We start from the raw sequence: 20,282 nt of genomic DNA on the forward strand, positions 1-20,282 counted from the left end.
GTCTGAACTAAATTGTGTATCTTTGGGGTTTATTGAAGCAGAGGAACCCAAGTATTTGGCTATTTTCACCTTATTGATATGACACATATTGTGAGTCAATAAAAGTGGTATTTTGTTTTCCTTTGTTGATGTGACGTTGATTTTCATCTTTATATTTTCTCTTGTTTGTATTTCATGTTATATATACATATTGCATGATCATGTTATTATGAAAATATGAAGACTTAGATCAGATCAAATGCTTTCAGTGATGAAATGCTAATTGCTTAGTTTTTACATTAAAAAAACAGATACAAAGAACATAGGCATATTCAATTGGTAGAGTATATAGTAAAGAATGGGACATCACATTCCTATATTTCAGTTTTGTTGCAGTGTCTATTTGATTTTATGTAACTACAACTGTTAAACAGATTACGAATTGATTATCTTTGCTGCTTAACAACATGATAAATGAGTGTATTCTCTTAATCACTTGCCAATGATAAACCACGTGTAATCAAAATATCACCCTGTATCGTAAATTCAATCGAAACATATTGATGAAAAGTCACAAGACTGCAGGAATCAACTACACGAACAGGAAACCGTCATATTTACCCGAAAAGGGAAGCCAAGAATCCTGCAGACGACTTTTCCTTTTTCTCAGCATCCATCAGTAGTTGCTGTGCTTTCTCCTCGCTAAAAGCCATATTTGTTTCTAGTTCCTGCGCAAAGTTAATGAGAAGGATTCGTCTTTTTATCGAGTGAACATTTGACACAACCTACCACCTTATTTACTTCACATGAGTGTCTGGGTCACTCGTACACTTTGATTGGACGAGTCACATTTAATTTATGATTGAAGCACTTCAATAACCAAGATTAGGACCGTCACTTCCGGTTGTGTGGCATGACAGAAAGTTATTTTTGGCAACCAACTCAAAATCAGGGCATGTTTGACCAACATTCATAGTTATATAATATCTTCATTGAAAAAAAATCATTTAACCCACGAGAATAATTGACTTTACAGTAAGGGGCCAAATTTTTAAAAGTGCATCTTCATAGAGAAACCATTAAGTATTTTAAAATGATAAATTCGAAGAACAATTTTGACTGGAAAGCCTGCCATCATCCCTGTATAAAAATAAATATTAAGGAAGTTCTATTTCCTATAAATTAGTAACGTACAAGGTTTCAAAGAAGCTGTTAGAGTTTTAAAGCTAATTCAGTCATTTCAACCTGCAGACAAGTACTTCAATACATATTTCAAAATAATTAGATTAAATTATTTTTGTTGAATTAAAAAAAAAAACAGAAAAAGAAAACCAATGTAACCTTTTCTTAAAGAAATGAAAAATAAATTTCAAATACTACAATGCAGTTACAGTAAAATTATTAATTTGTGTCAGGATTTATTTTTGTGTTTTAGCGGTAATCTAAATTCACAATGTTATATGTCAAGGTAATGATAAACAGATAAAATTTGACACGGACTTCGGTCCAATTGAGTTTTGTAAGCACGATTTGTCAACAAATCAAGTTCCAACAAAAGCATATTTGCAGAAAACCACAAAATTAGAGCCCCTGGAAGATATATGATTTGACAGTATGTAACAGTGGTAAAATAAAATACTTGCTGCAATATATTGCTTAGCTAGGGAGAACTTCTTAGCTTGTTCTACTGAGTGTAAGACTAGTAAATCAGAGTTCCTGTGTTCAAATCTTGGTAGAAACAGTGAAATGAATAAAGACCTATGTTACATTGGCCTCCATATAGGTACCCAGAAATAAATACATTGTTGTAACCCCTGGTAACTCGACAAGTTAATTCTTGGAGAGAAAGTATGTAACCCTGGTAAAATATCAACTGCAATATATCGCTGAGCTAGTGAAAACTTGATCGGCAGAGCGTAAGACTAGTAAACTAGATGTCCTGGGTTTAAATCAGATTCAAGCAGAGGCATTGAAAGAAATGGTGACCTTTGTTACAATTATTTGTGGTGGAATCAGCGAATGTTTTGGCTAAAACCAAATTTGTATATTTTATATAATTTTATATAGATATATACATATCTGCAATGTAATATTGAAAATATTTTGTGTGTTTTATATACATAACAGGTCTTATTTCACCATATTATTTTGGCTTGTTTTGTCAATAAAACTGTTCTAGATATCTTATCACAGCTCATGTTAAGAGGTTATGGTAGCTTTGGGAAAGCTTATCACCCAAGCTGGTGGCATTCGCAGATTTCCCAACGGCAACATTACTGCCACCATGAATGTCCACACAGGGGACGTGGAGGAGGGAGTGTGTGTTAATTTTATCATCCAATTATCATGGAAATAGCCAGTTTACTTTTTATTTTAACAGTGCTGTATAGAGGGGTGGAACATGTGGACTGCCATAAGTATGACAGATACACCACAAGTGTACTGTGTTCTACACAATGTGGAGCACTGTGTATGGAAAATGAGGTAAGTGCTATTTATATATACATGTACTTTCTGGTTTCTATTCAAAAATAGATCATTAAGAAATATTGACAGACATGTTCTTTAAATCATTTTTTACTGCAGAATAAAATTTTAACATAAATGAAGTGTGAAAAAAGTGAATTAGTTTTTTATATGAGTTTTTATCTCTTTTTTCATTTATAGGTAAATTCACTCACAATATATAGCTATGAAATCATGTACTTTGATTATGTTTCTAAAGACATATTTTGTATTTATGAATTGACCACATCACTCATGATTGTCATCATTTTGCAAGTCATTTTCTTCTGTTTAACATTATTCAATGACTTTGTAAAATAGCTATTGGCAAATTATGGAAAAATGAAACCAACAGACAAACCTATTCTACATTAAGGTCACCTTGTTAGGACACAAGTATAGGGATTGGCTGTTGTACACAACATGTTAGGTCACACTTTTCTCCTTTATTCAATAGATAGTCTGGTTTGTCTTATCCAGCTTGTCCATTTGTTCCAGTGGAATGATAAGACCAGTTCAGATCAATTACACCACCTGTATGTTCCCATCCCATTATTATGATAAATATATCCTTCCACACTCCAGACGTCATACCAAAGCTAATGATAACATCTCCATTCATACGATCTTAGAAATCTAACTTTTATAACAAAATAATACAGAGAACAGCTTTGTTTGGAGTTACTTCCTCTTTGTGATATTTGTTACTGATTTTTTATTTGATCATACTTACATTGTAAAAACCTTTGTGAACTTGATCAATGCTTGTGTTATTTTTTGCAATTGCATGTTAATTGTTTTGTGTATTACAGCAATTTTTAAAGTTGTCTTACTTTTTCATGTGGTAGCAGGGATAACTTGTGGTATATGCAAGTTTTACAAACAGTATATCGTAGAACTGCTCCATTGCAATGCTTTTCAGATTTGTGTAATTTAAAATTTCAAATAATAGTATCACCTGACCAGATATTATTTTGAACTGTAGGTGTGATTACTTGTAGAATTATTCTCTTATTTCTATTCTTATAATGATGTTTTGTACAAAGAAATACCTGCTGTAACTAACATGCTTTTACAAATGTACTACACATATATATAGCCACTCACCTCCTGACTTTCAAAACTTTTGAAACTAAAATATACTGAATATCACTGTATTTTGTTTGTATAATTACAAATAGATTTCCCTATTGTGGCTGATTTGTGAAAAGTACATGCACAATTTTTCTGATGAAACTTCATTATGTAATTACATGTAGAATGGTCCTGATGAAACTTCATTGTGTAATTACATGTAGAATACCCTACTGAAACTTCATTATGTGATTACATGTAGAATTGTTCTAATGAAACTTCATTATGTAATTACATGTAGAATGGTCCTGATGAAACTTCATTATGTGATTACATGTAGAATTGTTCTAATGAAACTTCATTATGTAATTACATGTAGAATGGTCCTGATGAAACTTCATTATGTAGTTACATGTAGAATTGTTCTAATGAAACTTCATTATGTAATTACATGTAGAATTGTCCTACTGAAACTTCATTATGTAATTACATGTAGAATTGTCCTGATGAAACTTCATTATGTAATTACATGTAGAATACCCTACTGAAACTTCATTATGTGATTACATGTAGAATACCCTACTGAAACTTCATTATGTGATTACATGTAGAATTGTTCTAATGAAACTTCATTATGTAATTATATGTAGAATGGTCCTGATGAAACTTCATTATGTAATTACATGTAGAATGGTCCTGATGAAATTTCATTATGTAATTACATGTAGAATTGTTCTAATGAAACTTCATTATGTAATTACATGTAGAATGGTCCTGATGAAACTTCATTATGTAATTACATGTAGAATTGTTCTAATGAAACTTCATTATGTAATTACATGTAGAATTGTTCTAATGAAACTTCATTATGTAATTACATGTAGAATTGTCCTACTGAAACTTCATTATGTAATTACATGTAAAATTGTCCTGATGAAACTTCATTTTGTAATTACATGTAGAAATACCCTACTGAAACTTCATTGTGTAATTACATTTAGAATTGTCCCGATGAAACTTCAATATGTAATTACATGTAGAATTGTCCTACTGAAACTTAATTATGTAATTACATTTAGAATTGTCCTGATGAACCTTCATTATGTAATTACATGTAGAATTGCCCTACTGAAACTTCATTATGTAATTACATGTAGAGTTTATTGCACTGCTGTTGTTTGCTGAACTACTTCATATTTGTATAATAACATTTTAAAAAAATTACACCCCTGCTGCCTATTTGTATAATCACTGTCTCAATTTTCATTCGTAAAGTCACATGTAGAATAACATTGTCCTACTTTCTCTTTGAATAATTACATGTATAATGATAGTCTCCTACTTCTTATTTGTATAATTACATGTAGAATTACTCTCATGTTGCCTAGTTCTATAATTACATGTATAATTACACTCTCCTACATCCTACTTGTATAATTACATATATAATTCCCTTGTTATTTTATTTATTGTTCTGTTTCAGTCTTATTGTGATACAACTTGCCATAACCAGTTTGGGTTATGGATGACAATGTGTGATGTAAGTATGATTTGAGAATTATATGTTCTCTTTCCAAGTGCAAGTTATGAATTTTGGCTCATAACCCTGGTAACTGAATCCATGCAAGACTGCGTTTGAATTCGGGAGATCAACATTTCCACCTACAACATGATGTTTGAGATGATGAAATATTAAATTCTTAGATCTGTTGTAACACATAACTTGGAAAAGAAAAATACAGTAGTGTATATATATTGTATTATATGTTGTATATAGTAAGAAAGTTTCCAGTAGGTCAATTTTGTTTACTGCCTGGCATTCTGATGATGGTGTTCATGTTTGATTTTCACTATTGCTGTCTCCAGGATCCTGGCTGTGCAGGGACGTGTGCTGACCATGGCCTTGGCAAATTTTTCAGTGAGTGTTTCATTTTCATTCAATTCTCCCCTGTGTGTACATCACATAATGTGTACCAGTAACTGGATGATTGTATGTTTTCCACTCCTGAGTTGATCAATCTGTTATATCTTTAGTTGTATGTATTTCATTCCTGTGTTGAATAAGGTGTTATATTATCAGTTGTTTTTCACACCTCTGAATTGACCCAGCTATCATGTCTGTAGTTGTATGTATTTCATCCTTGATTTGAATAAGGTTTTATATTTTCAGTTCTTATCTCTAATTTTGACCTTCTAACATGAAAATAAAAGGTAGCAGCCATTTTCACAAAGAGGTGTTACACTGAGTAAATTTCTCTTTATCAATCAGTAAAGTTTGATTATGTATGCACATGACTCAGTTTAATAAGTTAGATTGGATATAGTATATGAGTAAGTTGAAAAAGACATTATTTCATTGATAAGCTTCATTTTATCAGTAAATTTGATGTTTTATAAAAGTGGTTCTGTATTTTGCTGATGTGTTTGCTAATGGTGTTTCTTTGTTTTTAGATCTGTCCCTTTTACCAGAAATTCCAGTTCTAAACCAATGGAAAGTAAAATATAACCAAGTCAAATTGTCCTGGCAACCAAGCAAGTCACGAAGTCAAGTTTTATATGCAGTCCAGTACAAGAAAATTAACAGCCAGATTTGGGAAAATGCAATATATGAGGTATGTTGGTAATTTTAGAGTATATATATATATAGAATGTTCCTGCCCTGCAAATGTATTCAGTTCTAAGTAAGTCATTGTTCTTCAAATAATGACAATCTTTATTTTTGTGTAAATTAGAAACGTAGATGTCTTACATACTTATGTATAAAATGAAGATATACAAGGTAGTAAGTATACTTTAGATTCAGAACGACGCTACTTATGATGACTCCTTACTTTAAATTCAGATCCAAACATTGTCGTGTACAATTGACATTGTGGATGTGTGTTCAGACCATCACTTTCGTGTCATAGCCATTAACAGACATGGATCACGTGGATTTTCAAATTATACCTATATATCTGCCTCAGGTAAGTACCACCTTCTTTGTAGCTGAATTGTCGAAGATTATCTAAGGTTCTGCTACTAGTTACCCTGTAAGGTTTCAATACTAGTTATTGTCTAAGGTTCTAATACTAGTTATTGTCTAATGTTCTAATACTAGTTATTGTCTAATGTTCTTATACTAGTTATTGTCTAAGGTTCTAATACTAGTTATTGTCTAAGGTTCTTATACTAGTTATTGTCTAATGTTCTTATACTAGTTATTGTCTAAGGTTCTAATACTAGTTATTGTCTAAAGTTCTAATACTAGTTATTGTCTAAGGTTCTTATACTAGTTATTGTCCAAGGTTCTTATACTAGTTATTGTCTAAGGTTCTTATACTAGTTATTGTCCAAGGTTCTTATACTAGTTATTGTCTAAGGTTCTTATACTAGTTATTGTCTAAGGTTCTAATACTAGTTATTGTCTAAGGTTCTTATACTAGTTATTGTCTAAGGTTCTAATACTAGTTATTGTCTAATGTTTTAATACTAGTTATTGTCTAAGGTTCTAATACTAGTTATTGTCTAAGGTTCTAATACTAGTTATTGTCTAAGGTTCTACTACTTACCATTATCCAAGGTTCTATTTCTAGTTATTGTCTAAGGTTCAAATACTAGTTATCCTCTAAAGTTCTACTACTAGTTTTTGTCAAAGGTTCTACTACCTGTCATCATCTAAAGTTCTAATACTAGTTATCATGCTACACTTTATCTCTCATTTTAGATTTGGGAAATAGATAGGTATGGTTGATAAAGTTGAAACTTTGTGCTTGAACTCCTTGTTGTCATTTTGACATCAATAGGTTATAGATTTTCAGGAGACTTCAGGATAAACAGTTAGTCATCACTGTCACTAACGATACACTTCCACTTCTTCCACAGCATTTCACATTGATCCTGTACACAATGTTACCTTTCTTGGGCGAGGAATTTACTATTACCCTGGCACACAAGAATTCATGGCGATCATTCAGTGGGACGGCCTTCCTGGTGAGACATCAAATCAATAACAATCAAATAGGAGTTTGAAAGAAAAAGTCATTCCAAGCAATTTTTTCTTTGTATGCATTTTTAGATTCAACATTCTGCATTTTACACAGTGACAAAGTTTGTTAGTATAACCGGTCGAAGGGATTAGTAAGCTTATTAGTATGCTATGGTGTGGTCTCTGTAAACTATTTGTCAAGTTTCCCTTTGAAACACTACGAATAAACCAAATGCCTGTTTGGATTTTTATCAAATTTGGTCTCGAGCATCATTGGATGAATGGGAATCAATGGGTGTAAAGAGTAAGAAAGACAATATTTCAGTTTATATAAACCAAGGGACAAAGGTAAATGCTTTAAGTATATCACTGTTGGTTAGATTAATAAGATTTTATCAAATTTTGTCCAGACATAGTTGAGTAAAGAGTTAATCAATTTGTATTAAATGGTAGGTTTTTCCATCAAGTAATCTTGACCAAATTTGGTCTGAAACATTCTTAAGTGAAGAAGAATGACCTTGTATTATAAATGGTGGAAAGGGGACCAGATATGGACCTTTTTTGCATCCTGAATGGTATAATTGTATAGATTATTCTGACAAGGAGACTGCTGTAACAAGATGAGCAATACAGGCCATATGGGTCTCTTGCATTTCTCATAGTCTTTCATTGACTGGTTGCTGCACTGCCTGTAAGAATTCACTGAACAGTTACACTGCAGACAAATAGATGTCATAGATATTTATAGGTGTCCAAGTCAAATCAGTCAGCTTCCATTCACCCCTGTATTATCATCACATATGGTCATACTTCACATCTTTCAGACTAATGACGGCCAATTTCAATAAACCTTTGTCAGAGGCTCACCAATATGCATCTGATTACTTGGCAACGGATTAAGGTTATGACATCTGTTACCTGTTTGTGGTCAGGATCAATTTATTTTAGTCAAGGGCTGATAGGAAATTTCATTTGAGGCTTGGAATGATGTTTTGCTGCAGAATACTGCCCTTCACTGAGAGAAATCAATCTCCAACACACATTGATATGGCATTGTTTCTTTATGATAAATTTTGTCAAAATTACACTCGAACCACTTTCGTGAATGGTTCTGACTCATTATCTGCATTGCAGTTGACTTGGACAAAAATAAATCATTGGTTCTTAGACAGAAACTTTTGGACTGATATAGTACTTGTGAAATACTTATTCAACTCGTTTGTTTTGACCAGATTGCCTTCCTTGTGAGTTACGCATTAGGAATAAAAATGGCTATATCTCTTTGGTACAAAGTGACATACAGGAGACTAATGAATCAAGACAGAAAAATCTAGCACTGGGTTGTTTATGTATCATACCCAAACAAAAATTTCATGATTTTAATCAGTTTGGGGGTTGGGGGTTGGGGGTAGGGGCAGAGTGCCCCTACAGCTGTATTGATGAAGAGTCTAGGACTCTAATTTCAGTGCTGGATCGATGAGTTTGAAGATAAAATAGAATCAGTCAAACCAATCAGGAAACCTGTCTTATACCTAAATACATTCAACTTTAACAGGAAAAGACAATGCTTATGATGATATCATTAAACATCATTCCAAATAGTCTACCATCTATTTCTTCACACCCTTGTATAGAACCTCTAGTGGCCTGGCTACCTAAACAGCATCTCGACAGTCAGCTGTATGAGGCTATTGAAAAGCTCAGCTACAGTATCTCGGGGCCCAAAAAAGGTCATGTATGGCAGCAGGTACTGCTTTTTCTTGTAAACCTCAATGACACTGTAGTTTTTTGTTTCCATTTACCATCTGTTTTGTATGTAGGATGGGACACACCTAGTGCTATGCTAGAATACAAATGGAATGACACACCCAGAATGACTTGTAACAACAAATTAACCAACATAATGCCTATCTTTGAGAGAGGTACAAATACTGTAAGTATCTTTATTGACAAAACAAATTTTCAGGAAAATATTAACTAGCACAAAACAATGACAAATAACGATGACCTAAAAAAAAAACTAAAGAAACAAATTTAGGCTCATTGTTACTTTTTATAGAAAATTACTATCTAGTTTGAAGATTTCACACTAAAGCAATTTCACGTCTGAAGGGATTTTGATCAAGCTTTCGCCAAATGTTCGATATGAGAAAAGTGATTTTTTGAAAGTAAATTCCCTTGACTGAATACATTTCCAAGGAAATTGCATGAATGGCACGATTTGTGAGAGATTTTATCTGATTTGTCCAGGTTGAATATCTGAGGTTTTGAAGTGTTCAGATAAACAAAATATGGAACTTAATGATGCTGTCTTCTATTACAGTCTGCCGCCAGTTACCGCAGAATTCTTATGCACATCAACGCTGACGCATATGGCTGTCTTTATCAGGGGCAGGTTTGTTCTCTTTTATCTAATGACTTCTACACTAAATGCAATGTAGAATATATAATGTTTCTTTGTTATTATGATGATCTCGGAGTGATTTCAGCATAACTTGTTGCCCCAAGGCCTACTCTATAATGTTTGGGAAAGTTTTACCTTACACAAAGGTTCAGGAGTTGGAAGTTGATTGTTGATTTGGCTTGTTATAGTTTAAAAAAGAATTTCTTCTGTAGGTTCGGGCTGAAACCAAGTGTGGCCTATTAGGACCATGGACAAACTTTACACTGGATCTTACAGGTACACTCAAAATTATGAGCACTCAACACTTTGGTATTTCTCATACTTCAGACATAATACAACAGGTAAACAGATAACCAATGTTTCATTAGAAGTGTGGTACTCAGATATGGTTACAGCAATTACCACAAAAAATGTTTCGTCAGTATATTTCACAGCAGATATTTCAATGTTTAGCCTAGTTGGACAGAGCATAATTGACTCTCTGATTTAAGTATTACATAACTGATTTTTTTTTTCAGATTGCCAAAACATATTCAACTTTCCATGTGTAGCAGCAGCATGTAAGTACCTTTTACCCTGAGAGACCTTTCCTCATACTTTAACAATACAGATGTCATTTAGTGTGGACATATTACTACAGATAAATTATTAAGTGTTGGTCTATGTTAACTCTTAGGTACATAGTTTGATGTTAACTACCCTTGACAGTTTAGGTTTCCCAGGAAGTTGGGAAATAGGCTGGTCTGTGGGGACATGGCTGTGTCTTTGAGCACGACACTTTACCGTAATCGCTGTGGATGGCATGTTTTAGACCTTCCATATGTTCAGTGAGGTAGCCACCAGCTAGGTCCTTAGACTCTGACCAATGGCATCTTTTTGTTAGAAAAATCTTAGAGAATCAGAGATAATGTATATAAAATAAGGTTATGTGTATAGCCTTTAGTCAGTTAATTAGGTCATGTGTATAGCCTTTAGTCGATTAATTAGGTTTTGTGTATAGATTTAGTCGGTTAATTAGGTTATGTGTACAGCCTTTAGTCAGTTAATTAGGTTATGTGTATAGTCTATAGTCAGTTAATTGGGTTATGTGTATAGTCAATAGTCGGTTAATTATGTTTTGTGTATAGTCTTCAGCCAGTTAATTAGGTTATGTGTATAGTCTTTAGCCGGTTAATTAGGTTATGTGTGTAGTCTTTAGTCAGTTAATTATGTTTTGTGTATAGTCTTTAGCCGGTTAATTAGGTTATGTGTATAGTCTTTAGCAGGTTAATTAGGTTATGTGTATAGTCTTTAGTCAGTTAATTGGGTTATGTGTATAGTCTTTAGTCAGTTAATTATGTTTTGTGTATAGTCTTTAGCCGGTTAATTAGGTTATGTGTATAGGTTATGTGTATAACCTTTAGTTGGTTAATTAGGTTATGTGTATAGTCTATAGTCAGTTAATTAGGTTATGTGTATAGTCTTTAGCTGGTTAATTAGGTTATGTGTATAGGTTATGTGTATAGTCTATAGTCAGTTAATTAGGTTATGTGTATAGTCTTTAGTTGCTTAATTAGGTTATGTATATAGTCTATAGTCAGTTAATCAGGTTATGTGTATAGTCTTTAGTCAGTTAATTGGGTTATGTGTATAGTCTTTAGTCATTTAATTAGGTTATGTGTATAGTCTATAGTCAGTTAATTGGGTTATGTGTATAGTCTATAGTCAGTTAATTAAGTTATGTGTATAGTCTATAGTCAGTTAATTAGGTTATGTGTATAGCCTTTAGTCAGTTAATTGGGTTATGTGTATAGTCTATAGTCAGTTAATTGGGTCATGTGTATAGCCTTTAGTCAGTTAATTGGGTTATGTGTATAGTCTTTAGTCAGTTAATCAGGTTATGTGTATAGTCTATAGTCAGTTAATTAGGTTATGTGTATAGCCTTTAGTCAGTTAATTGGGTTATGTGTATAGTCTATAGTCAGTTAATTGGGTCATGTGTATAGCCTTTAGTCAGTTAATTGGGTTATGTGTATAGTCTTTAGTCAGTTAATCAGGTTATGTGTATAGTCTATAGTCAGTTAATTGGGTTATGTGTATAGTCTATAGTCAGTTAATTGGGTTATTTGTATAGCCTTTAGTCAGTTAATTGGGTTATGTGTATAGTCTATAGTCAGTTAATTGGGTTATGTGTATAGTCTATAGTCAGTTAATTAAGTTATGTGTATAGTCTATAGTCAGTTAATTAGGTTATGTGTATAGCCTTTAGTCAGTTAATTAGGTTATGTGTATAGTCTGTAGTCAGTTAATTAGGTTATGTGTATAGTCTATAGTCAGTTAATTAGGTTATGTGTTAAGCCTTCAGTTGGTCATCATCATTGGGATGAGTCTAATCAACTTATTTCACTTCTTACATTTCAGATTGTCAAACTAGATTAAACTCTCCATGTGCAGCTGCATCTGCTGTCACTTGTAAGTACTAGGTCCTTAGATTACTCTGAACAATCATACTTTCTCATATATACCTTAATATCGTTAATTTTTGTCAGGACTTTGTTTTTGTTGATTCCGTTGGTACTCTTAATCCGTATGTGAGTAATATAAGGTGCCAAATGTTCTTAAATATTGACATTGTTTACATTCCAGTTTCTCCTCCTGGAAGCGTGGAGAATGTATCGCTATGTGTTGAGTATGGAGGCGTGAATTCATCAATGTTGATTCGCCTCCTGTGGGATGCGCCTACAGACCTTGGTAGTATGGGAGTCATAGACAGCTACACCATCAGATGGGGTCATGTCATACGAAAGGACTTTCCTGAGCCTCCAATTTTCACTGACCCGGTCCCCAGGAAAGTCAGTGTTAAAGCTGTAAGTCTTCTATTTTGTCATACATTTGAACTGATATAAATGTGACACTGGCAGTGTTTGAAGTGAAACAACACAACCATTTTAATGAGTTCAGGAACCAGGCTTTATTGGCTCAATCATAACAATCTGTAACCCAACAACAAATATAGATAAAAACATACTACACATTTATATTTCAACAAGTACAAACAAGGGACATAACTCTTACTAGTCTTACATTACCCATCTTGTGTAGTTATACAAGAGAAAAGAGTTGTTAATTACAATGAACACTACTTATAAATAAATTTATATTACTGAACAGTATTTCTATTAAATACAGTTTTAGCACATTTCAGTAATATCATATCTGTGTGTGGCACAGAGCTGATTGTAACAACTGATCACATGTAAACAGCTCATATCTAGGATTAAACAATACACTTTTATACTTATGTTTAATATCAGATATATGTCACCAAAACATTACTTAAAATCACAGTCTTTGCCTGCTCATTTACAAGTATGATACTTTGGTTAAAAAAGAAAACAAATCCCATTAAAATGAGCAATTAGATAATTGTCCACAGAATATATGTTGTCAACACTTTTTAGCTCATGGATTTATAAAATTTGAACTGTTTCAATTCAGCATTAAATATAGGCCATATTTAATATAAAAATAAAACACATGTGTAAATGTGATAATGTTTTGGTTATAGTTCACTTAAGCTTACTGGGTATATCAGACCTTTCTGTGTCATCAATAAACTTGATTTTTTAGGATGTCCAGGAGGTGGATGTACCAGTAGGCTATGATGAGATATCAGCAGACTATGGATTCCAGGTAAGACCCATAACTCCCATTCTCAATAGAAAGTAACCTGACTACAGGTCAAGGCCACTAGGTCAGAAATTAAAGGTCAAAAGTTTATTCACAAGCAAATATTTTGTAATTATATTATGGGGCAAAGTTGATCAAGAAGAAATAAGTAAGTGCATGATAGATTGTCAAAGGTCAAAGGTCAAAGTTTCAAGTCCAGGTCAAAATACCAGAAGAGTTTTATCTTGGTGTGCTGTCATCTCCATGTTTAGATGAGATCTCGTTATTGTTGATCTTCTTAAAAGGATGATACTACCAAGACAAGATCTCCACTAGTGAGTGGAACATGGTCCATTAACAATACCAAAGGAGGTTTAGACCCATATGACATTCAGGATGGATTTAATGGAAAATATTGCTATGGCTACTTCCTCTGAACTGAAAGTTGTAAGGAGATGAGACTTTCAATGATGGTCCATGATTCTGAGGGAAATACTGACTTACACTGATGTATGCTCAATGTATTCAGGGTAGCTGCTATGGTTACCATGCATGACAGCCATCTTGAAAATCTTGTTAGCACTACTCCTGATTGGGAAGTAGTATTGAGACAGATCCATGAGATGAGTATGGTCTAAGGATGGTTCAGAATCTGGACCAATGCTGCATACAAGATAACCACTATCTGGGAAATTAGAAGGTCACATCAAGATAAGACATCCACTTATTATGTGTTGTCACATGATGGATACAAGTAAAATTCTGATCAGTGTTGTATTCAAGAGAGTTTCATTTAATGACATTTTTAAAGCTGACCTTTTCTTCCTGACTTTCTAACCATAGTTAGGGCAATCAGAAAATATCCCCTTGTGTAAAATGAATCAAGTATTCTGTTCATATCTTGATTCATACCTTTCATAATTTTGATAATTGATAAACCTGTCTATTTCGGGATTTGCTATTTTTTCATTAACAAGAAAACCATGTTAATGATATACTGCAAAACAATTTAAATTGGCGCAGTCAATATAAAGCATTCTGGGTACCTTTTCAGCCAGGTTATATTTAGCGCTGGGAAACATGGTATAAATTGTGAAGTCGTGAAAGTGGGGAATTCCTGTTCTATTTGTAGTGTAATCTCAGCAGTCAGAACAGGGAATTCCCGTTCTATTTGTAGTGTAATCTCAGCAGTCAGAACAGGGAATTCCCGTTCTATTTGTAGTGTAATCTCAGCAGTCAGAACAGGGAATTCCCGTTCTATTTGTAGTGTAATCTCAGCAGTCAGAACAGGGAATTCCCGTTCTATTTGTAGTGTAATCTCAGCAGTCAGAACAGGGAATTCCCGTTCTATTTGTAGTGTAATCTCAGCAGTCAGAACAGGGAATTCCCGTTCTATTTGTAGTGTAATCTCAGCAGTCAGAACAGGGAATTCCCGTTCTATTTGTAGTGTAATCTCAGCAGTCAGAACAGGGAATTCCCGTTCTATTTGTAGTGTAATCTCAGCAGTCAGAACAGGGAATTCCCGTTCTATTTGTAGTGTAATCTCAGCAGTCAGAACAGGGAATTCCCGTTCTATTTGTAGTGTAATCTCAGCAGTCAGAACAGGGAATTCCCGTTCTATTTGTAGTGTAATCTCAGCAGTCAGAACAGGGAATTCCCGTTCTATTTGTAGTGTAATCTCAGCAGTCAGAACAGGGAATTCCCGTTCTATTTGTAGTGTAATCTCAGCAGTCAGAACAGGGAATTCCCGTTCTATTTGTAGTGTAATCTCAGCAGTCAGAACAGGTGAACAGAATTACGGGTATGATTTACTAGTTTTTCAATATGTGTCAACATAGATACTGAATAAATGATTACAACTCGTGGGTAGTATGCATTGTCTTTCATTCCCTCTTCAGGATAACAAAGGGTGACACTGACATAACAAACATTGACTTCAGACTCTCACCTCTGAAGCCTATTCACTCTTGTGTGGCTTGTGAGAGCCCATGCTGCCAACACACCAAACAAGTCGTTGGAGACTACAGGAATATTAGATGTGTTGTAAAAACAACAGGCTGTTCAAGCCATTAGACATTGTGTTACTGGATTGTTGTACAAATTATTGGTATTACTAAATTGTGTTTCCAATTTTTGTTGATCTGTTTCAAGCATCATGGCAACTTTAGTGGTCATATACATTTAGCACTTCTATGGCTATGCGCGAAAAATGTTTATATTAAATGAGAGCTAAATTTTTTCGTTGGATATACAAACATACACTCTGCTTTCAGGTTGTGCCTGTTGCACCCCAACAACAGATACAGGACGATGAATGGGGATTATTTGATGTCTACACAGTACGGATCAGCTCCAACACTAGCAACCACTCACCTCCAGGTAGGATGTCTCTTCTGGATAACACCAGTAATCAGTCACCCACAGGTAGGGTGTCTGGTCTGTCAAATGCCAGTAACCACTCACCCTCAGGTAGGATGTCTGGTCTGACAAACACCAGTAATCAGTCATCCACAGGTAGGGTGTCTGGTCTGTCAAACACCAGTAATCAGTCATCCACAGGTAGGATGTCTGTTCTGTCAAACACCAGTAATCAGTCATTCACAGGTAGGATGTCTGGTCTGACAAACACCAGTAATCAGTCATCCACAGGTAGGATGTCTGGTCTGTCAAACACCAGTAATCAGTCACCCTCAGGTAGGATGTCTGGTCTGTCAAACACCAGTAATCAGTCACACACAGGTAGGATATCTGGTCTGACAAACACCAGTAATCAGTCACCCACGGGTAGGATGTCTGGTCTGACAAACACCAGTAATCAGTCACACACAGGTAGGATATCTGGTCTGTCAAACACCAGTAATCAGTCACACACAGGTAGGATATCTGGTCTGACAAACACCAGTAATCAGTCACCCACGGGTAGGATGTCTGGTCTGGCCAACTTCAGAGACCACTGACCACAAGATAAGATATCTCTGGTGGATACTCCATGGCCATAGTTAGCTTAAATGAGAGAATCATGTAGAAAAGATCATTAGGAGATTTCATGTGATATAGTGTGACCACCATATTAGTCTTTGTTTAAAGCAACAGAACTCGGAAGCCCAGACTCCTAACATTTTCATACCCTTATGTACATTGTAATCACATTGTTTAGTTTGTGTTTCTCTCTGTTGGCACATCTGTCCATAGCACAAAGATTTTGGACAAGATTATCTTATTAAACCAAACACATTTACATCATATTCATGCCTTAACATCACATCATCAAGTTCTACACCAGATTGAATTTTTATGGTTGTCAGTCAAGTTTAAAGGTTCCAAGTAAGAATATAAGTAAATGGACATGTTTACTGTATTTGTTATGTTCCTTGTACAGGAACTGTCCTCTTGGATGAGGCTGGAGTTAGGGTGGTACAGATCCCAAATGCTCTCAGTGTAGATATGATGTGGCAGCCACGAACCATGCTACAGTCACCGTCCTCAAGCACCGCCTGCAAGGAACACTACTCAATACAGCTGGGGCGTATCATACGAGATAGCACCTTACGCCCACACCTCACAGACACAACTGTCCAGTATATACATGGGGTAAGTTCTCATACACATTCTTAATCTAATATTAACCTTTAACAAAATTAACCTGTATGTCATCTCAATGCCAGTTTCTGAGAAGGCAATATATCGTCATCACTAAACAGTATATGACATACTTACTCTCAGATACTAGTTTGACAGGTAGAGAGAAGAGATACTAGGTGACACACTGTCAGATATTGTGTACATGTTGACATGTATTCTGTCTAGGTGTGTGACACACTGTCAGATATCATGTACATGTTGACATGTATTCTGTCTAGGTGTGTGATATACTGTCAGATATTGTGTACATGTTGACATGTATTCTGACTAGGTGTGTGATACACTGTCAGATATTGTGTACATGTTGACATGTATTCTGTCTAGGTGTGTGATATACTGTCAGATATTGTGTACATGTTGACATGTATTCTGTCTAGGTGTGTGATACACTGTCAGATATTGTGTACATGTTGACATGTATTCTGTCTAGGTGTGTGATATACTGTCAGATATTGTGTACATGTTGACATGTATTCTGTCTAGGTGTGTGATATACTGTCAGATATTGTGTACATGTTGACATGTATTCTGTCTAGGTGTGTGATATACTGTCAGATATTGTGTACATGTTGACATGTATTCTGTCTAGGTGTGTGATACACTGTCAGATATTGTGTACATGTTGACATGTATTCTGGCTGGGTGTGTGATATGCCATCAGATATTAGTATACATGTTGACATGTCACAAGTAGTCATATGACATACACTGATATATTAGCATATATGTTGATTTTTATCATGTCTATGTGTATGACATACCGTCAGACATCAGCATATATGATGACATGTGTCATGAGTGTTACAAAGTGAAGTGCGGTTCCAACTAAATTCAGATAAAACAATTTTTTTTATAATGAAGCAATAATTTAGTGGTCATTTGGAGGACACTATTTTCCATGTTTGGTACAAATTGATACCAAGTCTCCATGGTGTCAATCCATGTAAATGTCAAGGTTATATGATTTACAAAGTCAAATTAAATGTTAATCCAGGAGAAATCCAAATTTAATGTGAATTTAAGGTATCACGGACATGCTTTGTATGTGATCTATACAATATTTACTAGCAGAAAAAAGAAATGCAAGTTCAGTTTTGGTAATATAACTTTTTTATCTGTAGACCAAATGTTGTGAAATGTGACTCATGAATACCTCAGTGTACTGTCTAAATAATCGTCAGTTTAAATTTGGTCAACCGTGACCAGGGGCGACGCTGCACGATTTGAACAGATTTTCCAACAAAGTGTGTGTCCATAGCACTACCACGTGTTATCAACTTGAAAACCATACCAAATTCAAGTTTTGAACTGCACACATCCAGTGCACAACATTTCATTCCAAGGCAATTAAAAAGCAGCATGCCGCGAATGTCCGAAGTTGATAGGGGTAGGGCTATTGCCCAAATTCTATAGGGCCAATCGCAACGTCTCGTCACCCAGCCATTTGGAGTCCATGAATCAACGATAGCTAAATTAGTTGGGCGTCTCAGGGCCATGGGAAGATTAGCTGACCATCCCAGGAGCGGACGTCCACCCGTTACGAAGCCACGTCAAGATCAGGGCATACGTCTCTCACACCTACGTAACCGATTTCAGACAGCGACGGAGACGGCAAATATATTGTAGGCACTCATGGTCGCCGTGTGTGTCCAAGAACAGTTAGGAATCGGTTGCGGGAGTTCAATTTAAGGCCACGACGTCCCTACGTCGGTCCGCAACTTACAACCAGGTGACGTCAATATCGAATTCAATGGCTGCGTGCACATGCACCAAATCGGTTTTGCTTGGCCCACTGGAGACGAGTGTTATTCACGGACGAGTCTCGGTTCACGTTGTACAGGTCAGATGGACGAAAACGTTGCTATCCATGTCGCGGTGAGCGATATTTTGATGCATGCGTTAAAGAAAACGATAGAATTTGGGAGGGTCTGTTATGGTTTGGGCGGGGATTTCTCATGGCGTGAAAACACCTCTCGTGATTATCCAAGGCAATCTTTCAGCCGTCCGATATCAGGATCAGGTCCTCATTCCTCATGTCCTTCCATTAATCCAAGCGCGAAACCTTACTTTGCAGCAGGATAATGCGAGGCCGCACGTTGCTAGGGTGTGTCGTAACTTCCTCAACCAAAACAATGTCCTAGTACTCGACTAGCCACCCTACAGTCCAGATCTGTCCCCGATCGAGCATTTGTGGGACGAGCTGGAAAGGAGGCTCAGGAAGCGCGTCAACATCCCAAACGTCGCTCAGCTTAGCAGGCCCTTCTTCAGGAGTGGAATAACATCCCACAAAGGACCATAAACACTTTGATGGGGTCAATGGTAAGGAGAGTTAGAGCAGCAACTGCAGCTCGAGGTGGGCACACCCGCTATTGATTTTGATCTGGAAATGGCGTAGGGTATCCACGTTTAAACGCTATCCATGCCAACGCCGTCTGTGTTAAGACAACAGAACTTATCAAATTTTAATCAGTAATGAGGAATTAATATAAACATCTGAACAATGATATGATCATCCATAAAACATTTGAAATATTTACCACCGTACAAAAATTTGCATTTCTTTTTTCCGTTAGTATACAAATTATAACATTAAATTTGTCCCTAAAAATATTTGACAAAGAGTTTTCCCACATATAAGCACCCAAAAGAAACCTACAAAAATATGTTATATCTGAATTTAGTTGGAACAAATGTTTATCTAAAATAACATGATAAAACAGTACATACAGTTTATCAGGCACATCAGGAAGTTCAAGTATGTCCTTGTAAAAGAAAAAACATCAAGAAAATACTGATATGTCAATATAATCATAATCCAAACTCAAATTCCTTAAAACTACGGCAAAATATGAAGGAGAACAAGACCAGGTGTTCTGAAAGAGTAAAATTGACACAAAATTATAATCAGAACATGTGTATATTGATAATAAATTGATAAAATATTTACTTTGATTACTATATATATATATATATCAGACATTTGTTAATGATTTTTGTGATATTCAGTTAATTCGTAATAACATTATTGCCAATGATGGTAATAATGACGTGACTTCTGTGGTA

At 35.0% G+C, this 20,282-nt stretch overlaps 1 protein-coding gene across 1 annotated transcript in view; it reads left to right on the forward strand.

Annotated features, from left to right (window-relative positions):
* Positions 1 to 2,325: 2,325 nt before the first annotated feature.
* The window catches only part of LOC132546348 (uncharacterized), a 104,950-nt gene continuing 86,993 nt past the window's right edge, over positions 2,326 to 20,282 (forward strand). The window contains exons 1-15 of the mRNA XM_060210061.1: positions 2,326 to 2,463; positions 5,042 to 5,098; positions 5,425 to 5,476; positions 6,010 to 6,170; positions 6,401 to 6,524; positions 7,423 to 7,530; positions 9,346 to 9,458; positions 9,849 to 9,920; positions 10,142 to 10,205; positions 10,448 to 10,489; positions 12,330 to 12,380; positions 12,555 to 12,775; positions 13,539 to 13,601; positions 15,851 to 15,956; positions 16,957 to 17,168. Of these exons, the coding sequence (XP_060066044.1) occupies positions 2,326 to 2,463; positions 5,042 to 5,098; positions 5,425 to 5,476; positions 6,010 to 6,170; positions 6,401 to 6,524; positions 7,423 to 7,530; positions 9,346 to 9,458; positions 9,849 to 9,920; positions 10,142 to 10,205; positions 10,448 to 10,489; positions 12,330 to 12,380; positions 12,555 to 12,775; positions 13,539 to 13,601; positions 15,851 to 15,956; positions 16,957 to 17,168 (1,584 nt within the window). The remainder of the gene's footprint in view (positions 2,464 to 5,041; positions 5,099 to 5,424; positions 5,477 to 6,009; positions 6,171 to 6,400; positions 6,525 to 7,422; positions 7,531 to 9,345; positions 9,459 to 9,848; positions 9,921 to 10,141; positions 10,206 to 10,447; positions 10,490 to 12,329; positions 12,381 to 12,554; positions 12,776 to 13,538; positions 13,602 to 15,850; positions 15,957 to 16,956; positions 17,169 to 20,282) is intronic.

The sequence above is a fragment of the Ylistrum balloti genome, unplaced genomic scaffold (assembly GCF_031769215.1).
Source record: "Ylistrum balloti isolate Yb309-2 unplaced genomic scaffold, AGI_CSIRO_Ybal_v1 Utg369886, whole genome shotgun sequence".
NCBI classification, from domain to species: Eukaryota; Metazoa; Mollusca; class Bivalvia; order Pectinida; family Pectinidae; genus Ylistrum; species Ylistrum balloti.